The sequence below is a fragment of the Macaca mulatta genome, chromosome 19, assembly GCF_049350105.2.
Source record: "Macaca mulatta isolate MMU2019108-1 chromosome 19, T2T-MMU8v2.0, whole genome shotgun sequence".
In the NCBI taxonomy this organism is placed as follows: Eukaryota; Metazoa; Chordata; class Mammalia; order Primates; family Cercopithecidae; genus Macaca; species Macaca mulatta.
Genome location: NC_133424.1, coordinates 48,417,619 through 48,438,057, shown reverse-complemented (window position 1 = coordinate 48,438,057; position 20,439 = coordinate 48,417,619). Strand labels below are relative to the sequence as shown.

Here is a 20,439-nt window from a genome sequence, read left to right as displayed (position 1 = left end):
GCTTGAGCCACCGCGCCTGGCCAGGTAAGGTATTTTTAAAAATGGACCTCTTCCTAAAACCTAGAGCTAGGATACTTGCAGTCACCTAGATATTATATAATAAAACAATCTTCTACCCATGGACTATGCCTGTCTCCATGAATTAACTAATCCCCAAACTCTCCCGAGGCCGACTCTGTGGGGTCATGGTCTGGGGAACACAGAGTAAATCAGCCACGGTGTCTTCCAAGTCTCTTGTTCCCAGTTAGGACAGACAGACATCACAAGACAAGCTCTAGTGTTGTGGTTTTGAGGCAGAAATGAGACAAAGAAGAAAATAAAATTTAAAAAGAGAAAAACAAGCTTTCTGTATTAGGCTGACTCACCCTAAAGGCGGCAGCAGGCAAAGCCTGGACCCAGGCAAAGTCTTGATAACATTATCAAAGAAGCAAAGGCTCGAAGGAATATGCTGTGTAGACTCTCCCAGCACTCCCTCAACATAAGGATAAGAAAAGTTCCCCTTAGAATCCCACCTCCCTCCGTGTGATTGTACCTTGCTCTGCAAGTTTATGAGGTTATAGATTCCTGTTTTCTGTAACTAGTAACTTCAAGTATTCTGTTTTATCTAAGCAGCACAGTGCAAGTTTTAAGACATGCCTGAGCAGGCCTGGGCTGCAGCCATCTGGGCGCCACAGCAAAGGTTATGAGATAAGCCCATGCAAGGCTCTTTTGAGCAAACCTAGATAACAGCCATCTGGGCTGCATAAGCAAGGGTCATATGTGATCCTGAGTTATGCACCTGTCACAATTTGATTAACTGCCTTTGTTCTGCCTCTGTATCCTGGCTTTTGCACCACTACATTTTGCACCACTGTAAGCTTGTTTCAAGTTAGCCCACCCACTTTTAGAAGTGTGTATAAAAGTCAAATGCTGTCTTTGTTCTGGGCCCAATTTTTGGATGTTAATCCCCTGGGTCTGAGTGCACTCAATAAATCATCTTGTCTCACCCTGTGGTCTCTCTGGTCCTCCTTCATACCGGCAATAGCTTCTGTAACATCCAGTATACAGTGGAAGGAATGTTCAAGTGTACCTGCAAAATGATACTGGAATAGTATTCATTTCCTCATTTCAACCTATTTAAAAGTACTCTCTCCATCAAAGTTACTGACACAGGATTTTTCTTAGCCATATTGCCAACCGAGGACCTCCACAGCGGGCGACAACCCCCCGCCTTGACCTCACTTAGCCCTGGGCCTGCCACTGGAGGTACCCCGCCCTCTTGGCTGCCTGTATTATTATAGCTTATACCCACGTTCAGCGGTTCTGAGCACTTGTCCTGAGTCCAAGAAGAATGAGGATACACTGACAATTGAAGGGTGAGGATGGGTAGAAAAGAATTTTATTGAGTGAAAGAACAGCTCTCAGTGGAGAGGAGATGCAGGGAGTGGTCCCCAACTCCCACAGCAGGGTGATTTCTCTCCCACTGTGGCTGAGACTGGGTCTTTTATGGGCTCAGAATAGGGGAGTACATGTTGATTGGTTTGCAAGTATGCAAAGGCATCACTCAAAGGTGGGCACAGCAGTGTAAAAACCAATTAGAAAAGGACAGGAATATGCAAAATAGGTGAAGGGTTGGGATCAATCGGATGAAAGCACACCAAATGGGAAGACAGGTTCTCAATTCAGTATGAGGATTTAGCTGAGACTGTCTTCAGCTTTAAGGTTGTGTTTCACCGGGTACCTACCCCTATCTGTCTGGGCATTTGACTGCCTCTGGCCACTATCATTACCTGACCAGGCTTTCACAATCCACCATCCCCAGTGAGGAAGGGCAGGGCTCCTGAAAATGAGCCATCAATTCTCCTTCAGGTGGATGGAGATACAAGTCTTACCAGTACAGTCTCATGCACAATCACACATACAATGTCTCCACTTTGGTATCTAGCAATGGCTGACAAAGCCACAGCGCTGTGTGCATCCTCTGGTGTCTGATGAAGTATGACTCCTGGGTAAGGCTGTACCACATTCCCTGTACACATGAAGTTTCTATCCTGAGTGTGTCCTCTGATGTCTGATAAGGTTGGACTTCCGACTAAAGCCCCGCCCACACTTTCTGCAAATATAAGGCTTCTCTCCTGAATGTGTCCTCTGGTGTCTAATGAGGTGTGACTGCCGGTTAAAGCCTTGCCCACACTCCCTGCACACATGAGGCTTCCCCCCTGAGTGTGCCCTCTGGTGTTTAATGAGAGTTAACTTAGCACAAAAGCCTTGCCCACACTCCCTACACACAAAGGCACCTGAGTGTGCCCTCTTGTGCCTAAACAGGTTAGGCTTCTGCCGAAACCTTCTGCCACACTCTCTGCACATAAAAGGCTTTTCCCCTGAATGTGTCCTCTGGTGTGAGACGAGGGTGGACTTATCATTAAAGCCTCGTCCACACTCCCTGCATACAAATGGCTTCTCCCCTGAGTGTGTCCTCTGGTGTGTGATGAGGGTTGATTTCCGGGTAAAGCCTCGCCCACACTCTGTACATACAAACGGCTTCTCCCCTGTGTGTGACCTCTGGTGTTTGTTAAGGTTTGACTTCAGGCTAAAGCATTGCCCACACTCCAGGCAGGCATAAGGTTTAACCCCTGAGTGTGTCCTCTGGTGTGTTTTGAGGTTTGATTTCCAGCTAAAGTGACGCCCACATTCTGTGCATACATAAGGCTTCTCTCCTGTGTGTGTCCTTAAGTGTCTGATGAGGTGTGACTTCTGGCTAAAGCCTTGCTCACACTCCCTGCAAATGTAAGGCTTCTCTCCTGAATGCGTCCTCTTGTGTCTGACCAGGTGTGAATGCTGGCGAAAGCCACGCCCACATTCCCTGCAAACATAAGGCTTTTCCCCAGTGTGCGCCCTCTGGTGGGTGATGAGGTTTGACTTCAGGCTAAAGCTCTGCCCACATTCTTTGCACACATAAGGCTTGAGCCCTGAGTGTGTCCGCTGATGTGTAAAGAGGTTCGACTTCCAAGTAAAGCCTCGTCCACAATCCTTGCACACATAAGGTTTCTCCCCTGAGTGTGTCCTCTGATGTGTGATCAGGTTTGACTTCCAGGTAAAGCCTCGCCCACATTCCCTGCACACATAAGGCTTTCCCCCAGAGTGCGTCCTTGGGTTTTTGATAAGGATTGACATACTGCCAAAGCTGTCTCCCCACTCAGTGTACATGTAAGCTGTCTCCCCAGTTTGTGTCTTCTGGAGGCTAAGGAGGTTTGACTCCTTGATAAAGCCTGGCCCAAACTCTTCATATTTGATTTCTCCAAATCCTGAGATTTCTAAACCATGCAATACTTTGTCTGTTTCCTCAAGGTCTGCCTTCCTTTCAGGGCTGGGTCCTATATCCACCACTGTGTTGTCTTTCTCGGACCGTGCTGGCTGTTCTTCACGTGGGCTGGAGAGTGCCTTTGAAGTGCCACTTTTGCTTACTCTCCCAAACAGGAGTCTGGAGTCTTCTCCCTCTTGAATCCATTCCGTTTTGCCACTCAAGCAGAATGGATCTTGCTGTTCTTTCTGATCTTCCAGATAGTGTTTACCCAGCTGGAGAGGATTTCCTGCCCATAAACTTGAAAACAGCTGAGAGAGATGACTCAGCCACACATGTTGGCTGAGAGCTTGCTGATTGGAGAATATCAGAGGGCAGGAGGGGCAAAGTCGAATTTCTGGCTTTGATTCTGCTGAAGAAAGAACATTTTCAGAAGGGTCATAGGCAGGGCTGTGTAGGCAATTTTGCCTTGCCCATTGGTCATTCATAATATATTTACATCACAAGCTATCTCCCAGCTAGACAAACTTCCCAGGATCTATTTTTCATTTCACATCATGCATTACACTTTCTTTTTTTTATTTTTTAAACAGAGTCGTTCCTTCACCCAAGCCAGAGTGCAGTGGTATGATCTCAGCTCATTGCAACCTCCGCCTCCTGAGTTCAAGCGATTCTCCTGCCTTAGCCTCCTGAGTAGCTGGGATTACAGGTGCCCGAGACCACGCTCAGCTAATTTTTGTATTTTTAGTAGAGACAGAGTTTCCCCATGTTTGCCAGGCTGGTCTTGAACTCCTAACCTCAGGTCAGCCTGAGGCTCCCAAAGTGCTGGGATTATAAGCGTAAGCTACTGTGCCCAGCCCTATGCATTACATTTTCTTTTTTCTTTCTTTCTTTTTTTTTTAAGATAGAGTCTCGCTCTGTCGCCCAGGCTGGAGTGCAGTGGCGCGATCTCGGCTCACGGCAAGCTCCGCCTCCCGGGTTCATGCCATTCTCCTGCCTCAGCCTCCCAAGGAGCTTGGACTATAGGTGCCCACCACGACGCCCGGCTAATTTTTTAATTTTTTTTATTTTTAGTAGAGACGGGGTTTCACCATGTTAGCCAGGATGGTCTCAATCTCCTGACCTCATGATCCCCCCGCCTTGGCCTCCCAGAGTGCAGGGATTACAGGCGTGAGCCATCATGCCCAGCTTACATTACATTTTCTATTGCAGGAGTTGGTAAACTCACCTGACAGGGCAAATCCAACCTGAATCCTGTTTCTGTATGGCCTGCCAGCTAAAAATGGTTTTTACCTTTTTAAGGGGTTGAATTCAAAAGACGGAGACAGAGAAAAGAGAGAGAGGAAGGAAGGAAGAAGAAGGAGGAGAAGGAAAAGGAGGAGAATAAGAAAGAAGAAGTGACAAATATTGCACGTGTTCTCAAAAACTTAAAGTATGACGCCTGTAGTCCCAGCACTTTGGGAGGCCGAGGCAGGCAGATCATGAGGTCAAGAGATCAAGGCCATCCTGACCAATATGGTAAAACCCTGTCTCTACTAAAAATACAAAAATTAGCTGGCCATGGTGGCATGCACCTGTAGTCTCAGCTACTTGGGAGGCTGAGGCAGAAGAATAGCTTGAACCCGGGAAGCGGACATTGCAGTGAGCCGAAATTGCACCACTGCACTCCAGCCTGGCAACAGAGCAAGACTCTGTCTCAAAAAAAAAAAAAAAAAAAAAAAAGGAGGGGACAAACAAAATGAGGAGAAAACAAATGAAAGCCATCTTAATTGGAAAGGAAGACGTAAAAAAAAAAATCTTTTGTTCACAGATTATATAATTTTGAATGTATAAAATTTCTTTTTTTTTTTTTTTTCTTTTTGAGGCGGAGTCTCGCTCTGTCGCCCAGGCTGGAGTGCAGTGGCGCGATCTCGGCTCACTGCAAGCTCCGCCTCCCGGGTTCCCGCCATTCTCCTGCCTCAGCCTCCCGAGTAGCTGGGACTACAGGCGCTGCCACCACGCCTGGCTATTTTTTTTGTATTTTTTTAGTGGAGACGGGGTTTCATTGTGTTAGCCAGGATGGTCTCGATCTCCTGACCTCGTGATCCGCCCGCCTCGGCCTCCCAAAGTGCTGGGATTACAGGCTTGAGCCACCGCGCCCGGCCAAAATTTCAAAAAAGCAACTAGAAGTCATAATTGTACTTAGGTCATATAAGATAAATATATAAAAAACAATTATATTTCTATATACTAGCAATGACTATTCTAAAAATGAAACTGAGAAAACAATACTATTCACAATACCATAAAAATAAAATGCTAAGGAATAAATGTGACAAAGCAGCACAAAGTTTGTAAACTGAAAATTAAGGCTGGGTACAGTGGCTCGTGCCTGTAATCCCAACACTTAGGGAGGCTGAGGCAGGAGGATTCTTGAGACCAGAAGTTTGAGGCTGGCTTGGGCAACACAGTGGGATGAAAGAAAGAGAAGAGAACGAGAAAGAGAAAAGGAAAGGAAAGGAAAGGAGGAAAAGAAGAAAGATTTTAAAAAAGAAAATTAACATTGTTGAGTGAAATTAAAGCTCCAAATAAATAGGGAGACAGTCATAGACTGGAAGGTTCACTATTATTAAGATGGTGATTCTCCCCAAAATTTATCTGCAGATTCAACATAATCATCATATCAGAACCACAGCAGGCTTTTGGTTTTTTTCCCTTTTGGAAATTGACAATCTGATCCTAAAACTTACATTGAAATTCAAAGGACATAAAATAGACAAAACAACTTTTGAAAAAGAAAATAAAATTGGGGAGTGTACACTTCTAACTTCAAGACTTAATATAAAGCTATAGTAATGAAGATAGTGTGCTACTGTCATAGGAGGAAGATGGAGATCATGGAACAAAATTGGGAGACTAGAAATGAACACTTAGATTCACAGTCAGCTGATTTTTGATAAAGGTGCCAAGGTAATTCAATGGAGGAAAGGATACTCTTTTTTTGTTTTGTTTTGTTTTGTTTTGTTTTTTTGGGACGGAGTCTCGCTCTGTCGCCCAGGCTGGAGTGCAGTGGCCCAATCTCAGCTCACTGCAAGCTCCGCCTCCTGGGTTTACGCCATTCTCCTGCCTCAGCCTCCGGAGCAGCTGGGACTACAGGCGCCCGCCACCTCGCCCGGCTAGTTTTTTGTATTTTTTTTTAGTAGAGACGGGGTTTCACCATGTTAGCCAGGATGGTCTCGATCTCCTGACCTCGTGATCCGCCCATCTCGGCCTCCCAAAGTGCTGGGATTACAGGCTTGAGCCACCGCGCCCGGCCAAGGATACTCTTTATATGAGATTGTGAGGACAACTGAATATTCACATGCAAGAAAATGAATTTAGACTTTCACCTCAATTGATACACAAAAATTAACTAAAATGGATTGTAGCCCTAAATGTAAGAGCTAAAACTATAAAACTTCTAGAAGAAACCAATGAAGAAAATCTTCATAACCTTGAGTTAAGAATAAAGTTCTTAGTTACAATACCAAAAGCACAACCTATTTTAAAAATTGGTAAGTTAAGCTTCATCAGCATTTAAAACTTTTGTACCTGAAATGAAAATGAGAAAATGAAAAGATAAGCCACAGACAGGGAGAAATACCTGAAAATCCTACATTGATATAGGACTTGTGTCTAGAATATACTAAAAATTCTTACAATTCAATAAGAACACAATCTAATTTTAAAATGAAGAAAAGAATTGAATAGGCATTTTACTAAAAAAGATATGCAAATGGTTAATAAACAATGAAAAGGGCCAGGCATGGTGGCTCACACCTATAATCCCAGCACTTTGGAAGGCCAAGATGGGTAGATCACCTGAGGTCAGGAGTTCTCGACCAGCCTGGCCAGCATGGTGAAACCTTGTCTCTACTAAAAATACAAAAGACAAAAATTAGGCCTAAAAAAAAAAAACAAAAATGAAAAGATCAACATCATCAGCTATTTGGGAAATGCATTAAATGCACAATGAAATACCACGACACACCGCTAGCATGTCTATAATCAAAATCAGTGACAATACCAAGTGCTGACAAGAATGTGGAAAAACTAAAACCCTAATATATTGGTAATAGAAATGTAAAATGGTACAGGCACTTTGGAAAACATTTTTCCAATTTTTTTTTTTTTTTGAGATGGAGTCTCACTCTGTCACCCAGGCTGGAATGCAGTGGCACGATCTTAGCTCACTGCAACCTCCGCCTCTCAGGTTCAGGCGATTCTCCTGCCTCAGCCTCCCAAGTAGCTAGGATTACAGGCACCTGCCAACACGCTCAGGTAATTTTTGTATTTTTAGTAGAGATGGGGTTTCACCATGTTGGTCAGGCTGGTCTCAAACCCCTGACCTCAGGTGATCTACCTGCCTCAGCCTCCCAAAGTGCTGGGATTACAGGCATGAGCCACCGCACCCAGCCCCAATTTTTAAAAAGGTTAAACATAAACATACCATACAACCCAGCAATTATACTCCCAATTATCTACCCAAGAGAAATGAAAACGTATGTGCACACTAAGACTGGTATATGAGTGTTCATAGCAACACTATTCACAATAGACAAAAAGTGGACACATTCACATGTCCATCAATGGGTAAACAGAAAAACAAAATGTGGTATATCCATACAAAGGAATACTATATAGCAATAAAAAATGCATTACTGATACATGCTGCAACTTGAATGAACATCAAAAACATTATGCTAAACAAAAGAATCCAAGTATAAAAGACTATATATTTCGGCCTGGCACAGTGGCTCACACCTGTAATCCCAGCACTCTGGGAGGCCGAGGCGGGTGGATCACAAGGTCAGGAGATCGAGACCATCCTGGCCAACATGGTGAAACCCTGCCTCTACTAAAACACAAAAAATTAGCCAGGTGTGGTGGTGTGCACCTGTAGTCCCAGCTACTCAGGAGGCTGGGCCAGGGGAATCACTTGAACCCGGGAGGTGGAGGTTGCGCCACTGTACTCCAGCCTGGCATGGGTGGTGTACACCTGTAGTCCCAGCTGCTGGAGACGCTGAGGCAGGAGAATGGCATGAACCTGGGAGATGGAGCTTGCAGCGAGCAGAGATCATACCACTGCACTCTAGCCTGGGAGATAGTGTGAGACTCTGTCTCAAAAAACAATAATAATAATAATAAAAAGTGAGAACTGGCTGGGTGCAGTGGCTCATGCCTGTAATCCCAGTGCTTTGGGAGGCCAAGGCAGGTGGATCACCTGAGGTCAGGAGTTCAAGACAAGTCTGGTCAAGATGGTGAAACCCTGTCTCTACTAAAAATACAAAACTTAGCTGGGTGTGGTGGCACACACCTGTAGTCCCAGCTTCTCGGGAGGCTGAGGCAGAGAACTGCTTGAACCCAGGAGGTGGAGGTTGCTGTGAGCCGAGATAGCACCACTGCACTCCAGCCTAGGCAACAGAGTGAGACTCCATCTCCAAAAAAAAAACAAAACTGACAACTGAGGAATTGTATTCTAAAATGTCAGTGTTCAATAAATGTGATTCATCACATAAACAGAATTAAAAACCATATGATCATCTTAACAGATATAAGAAAAGCATCTGATAAAATCCAATATCCCTTCATGATAAAAATCTTCAACAAACTAGGTATCAAAGGAACATACCTCAAAGTAAAAGGAGTTATCTGTGACAAACCTACAGCCAACTTCGTACCAAATGGGCAAAAGCTGAAACCATTCCCCTTAAGAATTGGAACAAGACAAGGATGTCTGCTGTCACCACTCGTATTCAACTTAGTACTGGAAGTCCTAGAGAGAGCAATCATGCAAGAGAGAGAAAAGGCATCCAAATAGGAAAAGAGGGAGTCAGATTATCTCTGTTCTCCAAGAATCCGATACCTAGAAAATCCTATACCTAGAAAATAATTCTATACCTAGAAAACTCTAAAGATCCCTCCAAAAGACTCCTAAACCTGATTTTAAAAAAATTCAGTAAAGTTCCAGGATACAAAATCAATGTATAAAGATCAACAGCATTTCTATACACCAGTAACATTCAAGCTTAGAGCCAAATAAAGAACAAGATCCCATTTACAATAACCACATGAATGCAAACACACACAAAATACCTAAGAATACATCAAACCAAGGAGGTGAAAGGTCTCTGCAAGGAGAACTACAAAACACTGATGAAAGAAATCACAGATGACACAAAGGGAAAAACATTCCACGCTCACAGATTGTAAGAATCAATATAGTTAAAATGATCATACTGCCCAAAGCAATCTAAGATTCAATGCAATTCCTATCAAATTGCCAACATCATTTGTCATTCTAACATTCTAATTCTAATAGAATTAGAAAAAAACAATTCTAAAATTAATATGGGACCAACAAACCTAACTAGCCAAAGCAATCCTAAGCAAAAAAAACAAAGCTGGAAATATCATATTACCTGACTTCAAACTATACTAAAAGGCTATATTAACTGAAACAGCATGGCATAAGTACAAAAACAGATATATAGATCTATGGAACAGAATACAGAACCCAGAAGTAAAACCACACACCTACTACCAACTGATCTATAAGAAAGTTGACAGAAATAAACAATGGGGAAAGGGCACCCTATTCAATAAATGGTGCTGGAAAAACAGGCCAACCACATGCAAGAGAATGAAACTGGACCCTTCCCTCTCATATACACAAATCAACTCAAGATGGATGAAAGACTTAAATGTAAGACCTCAAACTATAAAATTCCTAAAGGAAAACCTAGGAAAAACTTCTCTGGACACTGACCGAGGCAAAGAACTTATGACTAAGTCCTCAGAAGTGATTGCAGCAAAAACCAAAAATTGACAAATATGATTTAATTAAGCAAAAGAGCTTCTTTCTGCACTGCAAAAGAAACAATCAACAGAGTAAAAAGACAACCTACAGAATGGGAGAAAACATTTGCGAACTATGCACCTTATAAAGGACTAATATCCAGAATCGTAAGGAACTTAAGCAAATCAACAACAAAAACCCAAATAACCCCATTAAAAAGTGAGCAAAGGACATGAACAGGTACTTTTCTTTTCTTTTCTTTTTTTTTTTTTTTGAGACCGAGTCTCGCTCTGTCACCCAGGCTGGAGTGCAGTGGCCGGATCTCAGCTCACTGCAAGCTCCGCCTCCCGGGTTCACGCCATTCTCCTGCCTCAGCCTCCCGAGTAGCTGGGACTACAGGCGCCCGCCACCTCGCCCGGCTAGTTTTTTTTTTTTTTGTATTTTTTAGTAGAGACGGAGTTTCACCGTGTTAACCAGGATGGTCTCGATCTCCCGACCTCGTGATCCGCCCGTCTCGGCCTCCCAAAGTGCTGGGATTACAGGCTTGAGCCACCGCGCCCGGCCGAACAGGTACTTTTCTTTTTTTTTTTTCTTTTTTTTTTTTTTTGAGACGGAGTCTTGCTCTGTAGCCCGGGCTGGAGTGCAGTGGCCGGATCTCAGCTCACTGCAAGCTCCGCCTCCCGGGTTTACGCCATTCTCCTGCCTCAGCCTCCGGAGTAGCTGGGACTACAGGCGCCCGCCACCTCGCCCGGCTAGTTTTTTGTATTTTTAGTAGAGACGGGGTTTCACGGTGTTAGCCAGGATGGTCTCGATCTCCTGACCTCGTGATCGGCCCGTCTCGGCCTCCCAAAGTGCTGGGAGTACAGGCTTGAGCCACCGCGCCCGGCCCGGAACAGGTACTTTTCAAAAGAAGGTATACAAACAGCCAGCAAACGTTAAAAAATGCTCAAAATCACTAATCATCAGAGAAATACATATTAAAATCACAAAGAGATCTTGCTACCAGTGAATGATGGGAAAAGAAAACCCACAATGAGAAAGGCCATCTCACACCAGTCAGAATGGCTACTATTAAAAAGTAAAAAAAAAAAAAAAAAAAAGATATTGGTGAGGATGCAAAGAACATGGAATTCTTATATATTGTTGGTGGTCATGTAAATTAGTTAAACCTCTATGGCAAACAGTATGGAAATTTCTCAAAGAAATACAAATAGAACTACCATTCAACCCAGCAATCCCAAGACTGGGAAAATAAATTGTTCTACCAAAAGACACCCACACTCGTATGTTTATCACAGCACTATTCACAATAGTAAAGTCATGGAATCAACCTATGTGTCTATCAATAGTGGGTTGGATAAATAAAATGTGGTATACACACACACCATGAAATACTATGCAGCCATAAAAAAAGAATGAAATAATGTCCTCTGCAGCAACATGGATGCAGCTAGAGGCCATCATCCTAAGTCAATCAATGCAGAAACAGACAATCAAATAACCTATGTTCTCACTTACAAGTGGGAGCTAAACAATGGGTACACATGGACATAAAGATGGAAATAGTAGACACTGGGGACTCCAAAACAGGGCAAAAAGGATGGAGGTAAGGGCTGAAAAACTACCTATCAGGTACTATGTAAACTATTTGGGTGATAGATTCAATAGAAGCCCAAAACCCAGCATTACATAATATACCCATGTAACAAACCTGCACATGTACCCTCTGAATCTGAAATTAAATAAATAAATAAATAAAATGTCAATGTCATAAAAGACAGAGAAAGATTATTGAAATAATAATTTCCTTCCCTTAATAATAACTAAGGGAAGGTAAACAGACATGACATGAAAATGAACTAACTAACCTTGGACTGGATTATGTTCTGGAAAATAAAAAAACATATTATTCTATAGTGTTGACAAAATTATAATACAAATGGTAGGTAATAGGCAAAATTACTGTATCAAAGTTAAGTTTACTGAGGTTGATAACCACACTTGTTATATGAGAGAATATCAATATTCTTAGAAAACTCACAGAAAAAGTTTTAACAAACACTTACAGGCCAGGTGCAGTGGCTCACACCTGTAATGCCAGCACTTCGGGAGACCGAGGCGGGCAGATCACGAGGTCAGGTGTTCAAGACCAGCCTGACTAACATGGTGAAACCCCATCTCTACTAAAAACACAAAAATTAGCCGGGCATGGTGGCGTGCACCTGTAATCCCAGCTACTTGGGAGGCTGAGGCAGGAGAATTGCTTGAACCGAGGAGGTGGAGGTTGCAGTGAGCCGAGATCGTGCTACTGCACTCCAGCGTGGGTGACAAAGCGAGACTCTGTCTCAAAAAACAAAAACAAAGAAAAAAACAAAACAAATACATATGAACATACATATACATATACACATACATACATATGCACTGAGAAAGGGGAAGGATGGAGAAAGGGCATGCATGCAAAAGAGCACATGAATAAATGATGAAGCAAACTAAGTAAAATAGTAGGTCATTTTATGATGCCGTTTACATAATAACATATATGCCACATGTCTTAATCTGTTTTGTATTGCTATAACAGAATACCTGAGACTGGGTAATTTACAAAAAAGTTTATTTGGCTCACAATTCTGGAGGCTGGATGGTAGCCCATTTGGTGACGGTCTCGTGCTGCTTCAAATCACAGCAGAAAGAGGAAGGGAAAGCAAGCACATGCAAAGAGGCCAAACATCAGAAGAAGCCTTGTTTTATAACAACTTGATCTCACGAGAACCAACCGAGTCCAAAAGAACTAACCCAGTCTGCATAAGCCATTCGAGAAGGCGGAGATGCCACAACCAAATACCTCTTAAAGGCCCCACCACCTTTCAATACTGTTAAATTGGCAATTAAATTTCACCATGAGTTTTGGTGGGGACAAACCACATCCAACTCACTGCACCATATATATTTATTCTACTATTTTTATTTTTGCAAATATTCTGTAATTTTGAAGCAATTTCCAAAAATCAATTCAAAAATAAGTATGAGGGCTGGGCGCGGTGGCTCAAGCCTGTAATCCCAGCACTTTGGGAGGCCGAGGCGGGCGGATCACAAGGTCAGGAGATCGAGACCACAGTGAAACCCCGTCTCTACTAAAAATACAAAAAATTAGCCGGGCGCGGTGGCGGGCGCCTGTAGTCCCAGCTACTCAGGAGGCTGAGGCCAGAGAATGGCGTGAACCCGGGAGGCGGAGCTTGCAGTGAGCCGAGATCGCGCCACTGCACTCCAGCCTGGGCAACAGCGTGAGACTCTGTCTCAAAAAAAAAAAAAAAAAAAAAAAAAAAAAAAATAAGTATGAGGAAGCCCACTAACGAAAATGCCAGCAGACTGAAGTGGTCACAAGAACCTTCCAGAAGAAAACAATAAGACTGGATAAAATATAACAAATAACTATTCAAAGGCACTGGAAAATATACACAACTAGCCAGAAGATGGGGAAGAGTTTATGCTAAAAAAAAATCGCAACAGAAAGGGGTAATAATTTTGTTTGTGGCTTTCTTGCCTGAGAGCACTCCTAATACCTACAGAAACAAGAGGAGGGGAGGGGAGGGGAGAACAGGGGAGGTAAGGGGAGAAGAGGGGAGAGAAAGGAAGGGGTGGGGGAAAGAAAAAAACAATAACTGAAATTTTAAAATTCATTAGACAGGTTTAGTAGCAAACAGAAAAAGAAAACAGATGAGTGAATTTGAAAATAAATTAATTAGAAATTACCTATATCCAACCACCCCTCAAAAAAGAGAGGAAAAAGATTGAAGAAAAATGAACAGAAGCTTATGAGATACTATGAATCTTCAGAAACACATTTCCAGCGGTCCAATATACAGGTAAACTGGAGTCCTAGAATGAAAGGAAAGAGTAAAAGGGACAGGAAAAATATTGAAATAATAGCCAAGTATTTCTCACAGTGAGTAGAAAATATAACTTAGAGAGCCAAGAAGCTTCATAATGCTCAAGTAGTAGAAACACAAAGAAAACAACTCTTAGAAACATCACCGTCAAACTGTTAAAGGCCAAAGATAATGAGAAAATCTTGAAGATAGCCAGAGAAGATCAAAATAGAAAAGAACAATATAAAAATTACTCAACAAAAACTATAAAACTATGAAAGCCAGACGACACTGCAATGCTAGAGAAAAATATGTTAACCAGCGATTCTATCTCCAGTTAATTTTCACAAACTGAAGAGGAAATAATCTTTTCAGATTAAAATGGAAAATCCGATGCCGGGTAACTGTACTAAACGTTAAAGGAAGTCCTTCAGGATGAAGGAAAATGGTATCAGGAGGCAACTTGTATCTACATTAAGGAGTGAAGCGTATAAGAAATGTGACAGATATAAAGCACACACACATATTTCTACATATATTTCACTTAATTTCTTTAAAAATACATATTACTATACGATGGCTTAAAAATTGTAACACTGTAGTATTCGGTTTAGGATTAGCCAGGCCTGATGGCACGCACGTAGTCCCAGCTATTCGGGAGGCTGAGACAGGAAAATTGCTTGAGCCCAGGAGGTGGAAGTTGCAGTGAGCCGAGATCGTGCCACTGCACTCCAGCCTGGCGACAGAGCAAGACTCCGTATCAAAAAAAAAGCAAGTAGGGGCCGGGTGTGGTGACTCACGTCTGTAATGCCAGCATTTTGGGAGGCCAAGGCAGGTGGATCACTTGAGGTCAGCAGTTCAAGACCAGCCTGGCCAACATGGTGAAACCCCATCTCTACTAAAAATACAAAAATTAGACAGGTGTGGTGGCACACGCCTGTAGTCCCAGCTATTCAGGAGGCTGAGGCAGGAGAATTGCTTGAACCTGGAAGGCGGAGGTTGTAGTGAGCCGAGATCATGCCACTGCACTCCTGGGTAGGTGACAGAGTAAGACTCCATCTCAATAAAAAAATTTAAAAAGCAAGTAGGTAGGCCACAGATTGGAACATCTGATAAAGAGTTCATCTCAATGATTTATTTTTAAAAATTCAAATTCAAGGCCGGGCGCGGTGGCTCAAGCCTGTAATCCCAGCACTTTGGGAGGCCGAGACGGGTGGATCACGAGGTCAGGAGATCGAGACCATCCTGGCTAACACCGTGAAACCCCATCTCTACTAAAAAATACAAAAAAAAACTAGCCGGGAGAGGTGGCGGGCGCCTGTAGTCCCAGCTACTCAGGAGGCTGAGGCAGGAGAATGGCGTAAACCTGGGAGGTGGAGCTTGCAGTGAGCTGAGATCCGGCCACTGCACCCCAGCCTGGGCGACAGAGCAAGACTCCGTCTCAAAAAAAAAAAAAAAAAAAAAATTCAAATTCAAATCAACAAGAAAAGGCAAAAAGAATGGAAAAGGCTTCACAGAAGAGCAAACATCAAGGCCAGTCAAGGAATGAACATATAAAAAGATGCTCAAACTTAAAACTAATTAAATTACAGCTACTATGAGAGGCTATTTCATATCCAAAAGATGATCAAAACCTGAAGTCTGACCACACAAAGTATTAGGGAGGATGCAGGGCAACTAGAATCCTCACACAATAAAATGCTATGTGAGTGTGAGCAATTGCTATAGATTGAATTCTGTTTCCCCAAAAATGACATATTGGAGTCCAAATCCCTAATATCTCAAAAGATGAACTTGGCCGGGCGTGGTGGCTCAAGCCTGTAATCTCAGCACTTTGGGAGGCCGAGACGGGCGGATCACAAGGTGAGGAGATCGAGATCATCCTGGCTAACACGGTGAAACCCCGTCCCTACTAAAAAAATACAAAAAATTAGCCGGGCGCGGTGGCGGGCGCCTGTAGTCCCAGCTACTCGGGAGGCTGAGGCAGGAGAATGGCGTGAACCCGGGAGGCGGAGCTTGCAGTGAGCTGAGATCCCACCACTGCACTCCAGCCTGGGCGACAGAGCCAGACTCCGTCTCAAAAAAAAAAAAAAAAAAAGATGAACTTATTTGGAAACAGGGTTGTTGCAGATGTAATTAGTTAAGGTGAGGTCATTAGAGTGGGCCCTAATCCAATATGAATAATGTCCTTACAAACAATGGAAAGTTGGACACAGAGACAAGCACACAGGGAGAATGCTATACGAAGATGAAGGCAGAGACTGAGGCGCTGCTCCTCCACACCAGGGATTGCCAGCAAACCACCAGAAGCTAGAGGAGAGGCATGGGACAGATTCTTCCTCACAGTCCTCAAAAGGAACCAACCCTACCAACACCTTGACCTCTACTTCTAGCCTCCAGAACTGTGAGAAAATAAACTTCTGTTGTTTAAGCCACTCAATCTGTGGCACTTTGTTGTGGCAGCCCTAGAACACTACTACAACAGCTTTGGAGAATAGTTTGGCATTACTTTGTCAGATTGACCAGGTGCATATTCTTTCACTCAGCTGTCCTATTCCTAGGTACACATCCTAGATAAACGGGTGCTTATGTGCCCAAGGACATATCTATGAGAAGGTTCACAGCAGCATTCTTTAATTGGTCAAAAGAATACACTGTTAAAAATGGAATGGATAAATGAATTGTATTGTAATTATGCATATAATACAATATTATATAGCCATAAAAATGAATGAAGCAGAGCTACATATACCAACATAGTACAAAATTAGTCTCAGTGAAGAAAACAAAGCACAGAAAGGTATACATAATATGACGACATTGATATAAAGTTTTAAAATATGCCAAACAACAATATACATGATTTAGCGATTCATACATATGAAGGAAAGAATAAGGCCATGCATGAGAATTATAAATCCCTAATATTGAAAAACAATTCCATTGGAGGGATGGGTATAGGATACCATCAGGGAAGGGGAAATGGGGGTTTCAACTGTTTAGATAATTTTTTATTTCTTAAGCTGGGCCACTGGCACGTGAGTATGTATTTTATTATTAGTCATAGCTTAAGTATTGTGTAATAAATTATGGGAATTGGAGAGGTGGAGATAATCAATTAATCTTGGCATAAGAGTAGCTAGAAAGTATCTAGAAGGGTCGTAGACTTAACATTCACGGGGTAGATGCAGTTTTTAAGATCAGGTGAGAAAGAAGACTGTGAATGAGGAAAGACTAAGCATTACAGAGAAAACAAGTGAGGAATGGAGGCTTCCTGGTGTAGGAAAGAGACAAGGGAACCAGGGAAGTCCCTCCCTCAACTGAAGATTATGTTCTGGAAGGAAGACCATGTCAGGCAACCTTCCTCTTGGCTTCGGAGGCCTGGAGAAGAGCTTCTTCCCAGTATCTGAGAGATGCCTCCTCCTTCTCTATCTGCCAAGCTGTAGATTATCCCATCTACCCCACACTCACACTCACCTGGACAGAGGTCCAGCGAACATTTTCTCTCCTCTCTCCAGGGCTCTTCACCTCGCTCCAGCTGAGCAATGAGCTTTGGTTTGGAAGACGGAATTTCTATTCATAGGGAAGAAAATGAGGACATTGTTGGTTATGGGCTCAAGAGGGCATTCTAGAACTCAGAGCTGAAATGGGTGAGGCAACCCAGAGGATACAAAAGACCTATGAATAGTTCTGTCTCTGAAGTAGAAGGGTTGACTAAGGAAAGGTGACTCCAATCAGAAAGACAGCATATTATGAACACTTGGTGGATGAAAAATTTCCTGGGTTTGGAGCAAAATAAAGACAGAGCGCAAGCCTTGGGAAACAGGTCTGGAAATGGAGTGTCATCCATAACATGAATAAATCAATCTATCTGCTTGCAATTCTACTAAATCCAGATTTACCCAGAGGAAAAAGGTAAATTATTTTTAAGCTCAACTCTAAGGGAAAGGTGCTCTGCAGGTAGCCCTTCCTCACGATGAGTGGAAAATACTCTGTAGGGCAGAGTTTAAGTGCCAAAGGAGGCCGTTCTTACCCAGTGAGACCAGGTGGTTATAAGTCTCCAGCATCACCTCCCTGTGCAGGGTCCTCTGAGCAGGGCTCAACAATCTCCACTCCTCCTGGGTGAAGTCCACAGCCACATCCCTGAATGCCACGGATGCCTTTAACACAAAACACACCTCTGCTCATCCAGGAGCCTATCTTTCCCTTCCAGTTTAGAATGAGAGGTCAAGGCCAGGCCCCATGGCTCATGCCTGTAATCCCAGTACTTTGGGAGGCTGAGGTGGGCGGATCACCTGAGGTCGAGAGTTCGAGACCAGCCCTACCAACATGGAGAAACCCCATCTCTACTAAAAATACAAAATTAGCCAGGCGTGGTGGCACATGACTGTAATCCCAGTTACTTGGGAGGCTGAGGCAGGAGAATCGCTTGAACCTGGGAGGCGGAGGTCGTGGTGAGCTGAGATTGTGCCACTGCACTCCAGCCTGGGCAACAAGAGCAAAACTCCATCTAAAAGAAAGACAGAAAGACAAAAAGAAAAGAAAGGAAAGAAAGGAAGAAAGAAAAGAAAGGAAAGAAAGGAAGGAAAGGAAAGAAAGGAAGGAAGGAAGGAAGGGAGGAAGGAAGGAAGGAAGGAAGGAGAGAGAGAGAGAAAGAAAGAGGAAAGAAAGGAAAGAAAGAGGAAAGAAAGGAAAGAAAAGAAAGAAGAATGAGAGGTCGAAAGGCTTCCCTAAGGGAAGCAGAAAAGATTTCTACACCCTACTTTGGATTGTGACCTTGGCACCAAGGGGTGAAAGACCATTGTTCTTCTATCTCTGCCGAGCCAGCATCATTTATGCACCTATTACTTACTGTCAATATCCCAGGCTAGCTGCTATGGAGGATAAAAGCAAACAAAACCAAAGCCCTTACAAGCTAGAGAGAGTTTTAAAATTAGGCAGGGAGAAGAAGACACCACACAAGCACAACTAAATAGTAAAGAATCATCTTGCTGAGTTTGAAAATTTTCTGAGACTACTTGGTCTCAGTATTTGTTCTACTTGAAGCAGTGGCGCCTCTGGGGTTTGGGGGCAAATAACTCACCAATATATATAGTTCCTACAGCAGGACTCACTCCTTCCTCTACCAAATGCTGCCACATGCCTGCTCAGGCCTAAGGAGGGAAACTGGGTGGTGATGAAGAGTGTGGACTCAAACCACACTATCTGGATTTGGAACCCATCTCTGTCCCCAACTAGTGTAACCTCAGGCACTGAATTAGCTGCTCAGCACGTCAGTTTCTCCTGTGAACTAAAAATAACAGTGCTTATCTCAAAGGGTTGTGGTTAGGATTAGGATTACTGTGAAGGGCTCAGACAAAATGCCTGGTGCAGTCCCTGGTTGTTCTATGTAAAATTCCACACCCTCACGCGGGTTTCATTCCCCTCGCCTGCTTTACTGTGTTCCCTTAACTCTAAGATAATACATGATATTCATTTCTACTTTCTGGCTTCCCACTAGACATCAGTTCCATGTGCATGGCTGGATCACTGTGATTGCCCTGGTGTCTATAACAGAATCTGCAAATACTTAGCCGTCAGATATTTTTAAATAGCCGAAAATGATTTATTATTATTAGACAAGCAACAAAGTTTCAAACGAACCTCTGCTACCTAGAAAGCTGTACTTTGGAGGATGGGAATATATAACCGTCCTTGGCATGGAAGTTCGGTGAGATTTCCAAATGAGTCTGGAAACCTAGCACTGGGATTCTTCCCTGCCCAACACTTACTCTCTTTGGGTACAATCTATAGTCCATAGAGGGGTTTAATTTGACCATATACTGCTTTAAAACTTGTGTTTATATCAATTAAATGTTGGAAGATTTCATATGAAAATCTCAATCTGTGGGTTCTGTTAAAAGTCCATAAATCTGACCACCCTGGGCACTGCACTGCTATAGGACCACAGTTGGCTGACGGTGACTCATGCTGGGGGTCTATCAGCCGCAACACACTATTGGAGACTGCCTCACCAGTGTCATTCATTTAGGCATATGCCTTGTCTCTTTGATTTGATTTTGCATCCCCTTCTCAGAATGCCTCCATCACTCCTTGAGGGTACGACATTGTGTCTCTAAAACTAATTCCACACTGTACCCTTCCCAGGGAATCCTCCCTACATTTCCTGTCCCCTACCAGCTCCATTATTCTACACTGGCTGGCCTATGAAATGGCCTTAAGACTCTACCCATACCCAGTTATACTGATAGCTGTCTCCAAACCCAGCCACTCCCAATGCACTGAATCACAAGAGGAGGGCACAGATGAGTGACAGCTTTGGTTCTCACACCTCATCTCTCTCTGGCTATACTTCAGAGCTACCTGGGTGGTGTTTTAAATTATGGATTCTTGAGTCCCACCACAAATCAATAAAACCAGGAGGCCTGGGGGCGGTGGCTCTTTGGGAAGCTGAGGCGGGCAGATCAGGAGGC

The 20,439-nt window shown here is 43.3% G+C and overlaps 1 protein-coding gene across 36 annotated transcripts in view; it reads right to left on the bottom strand.

Annotated features, from left to right (window-relative positions):
• Positions 1–1,356: 1,356 nt before the first annotated feature.
• The window catches only part of ZNF875 (zinc finger protein 875), a 406,705-nt gene continuing 387,622 nt past the window's right edge, over positions 1,357–20,439 (bottom strand). For 17 of the 36 annotated variants that reach the window (XM_077982452.1, XM_077982458.1, XM_077982453.1 and 14 more), the window contains 3 exons: positions 18,000–18,126; positions 17,444–17,539; positions 1,357–3,692 (listed from right to left, as the gene is read on the bottom strand). In XM_077982452.1, coding sequence (XP_077838578.1) covers positions 2,026–3,692; positions 17,444–17,539; positions 18,000–18,033 — 1,797 coding nt within the window. In that variant the 5' untranslated portion in view covers positions 18,034–18,126 and the 3' untranslated portion in view covers positions 1,357–2,025. Of the gene's footprint in view, positions 3,693–17,443; positions 17,540–17,999; positions 18,127–19,049; positions 19,120–20,439 lie in introns of all 36 variants that reach the window. The other 19 variants (XM_077982471.1, XM_077982466.1, XM_077982447.1 and 16 more) reach the window with 6 other exon arrangements.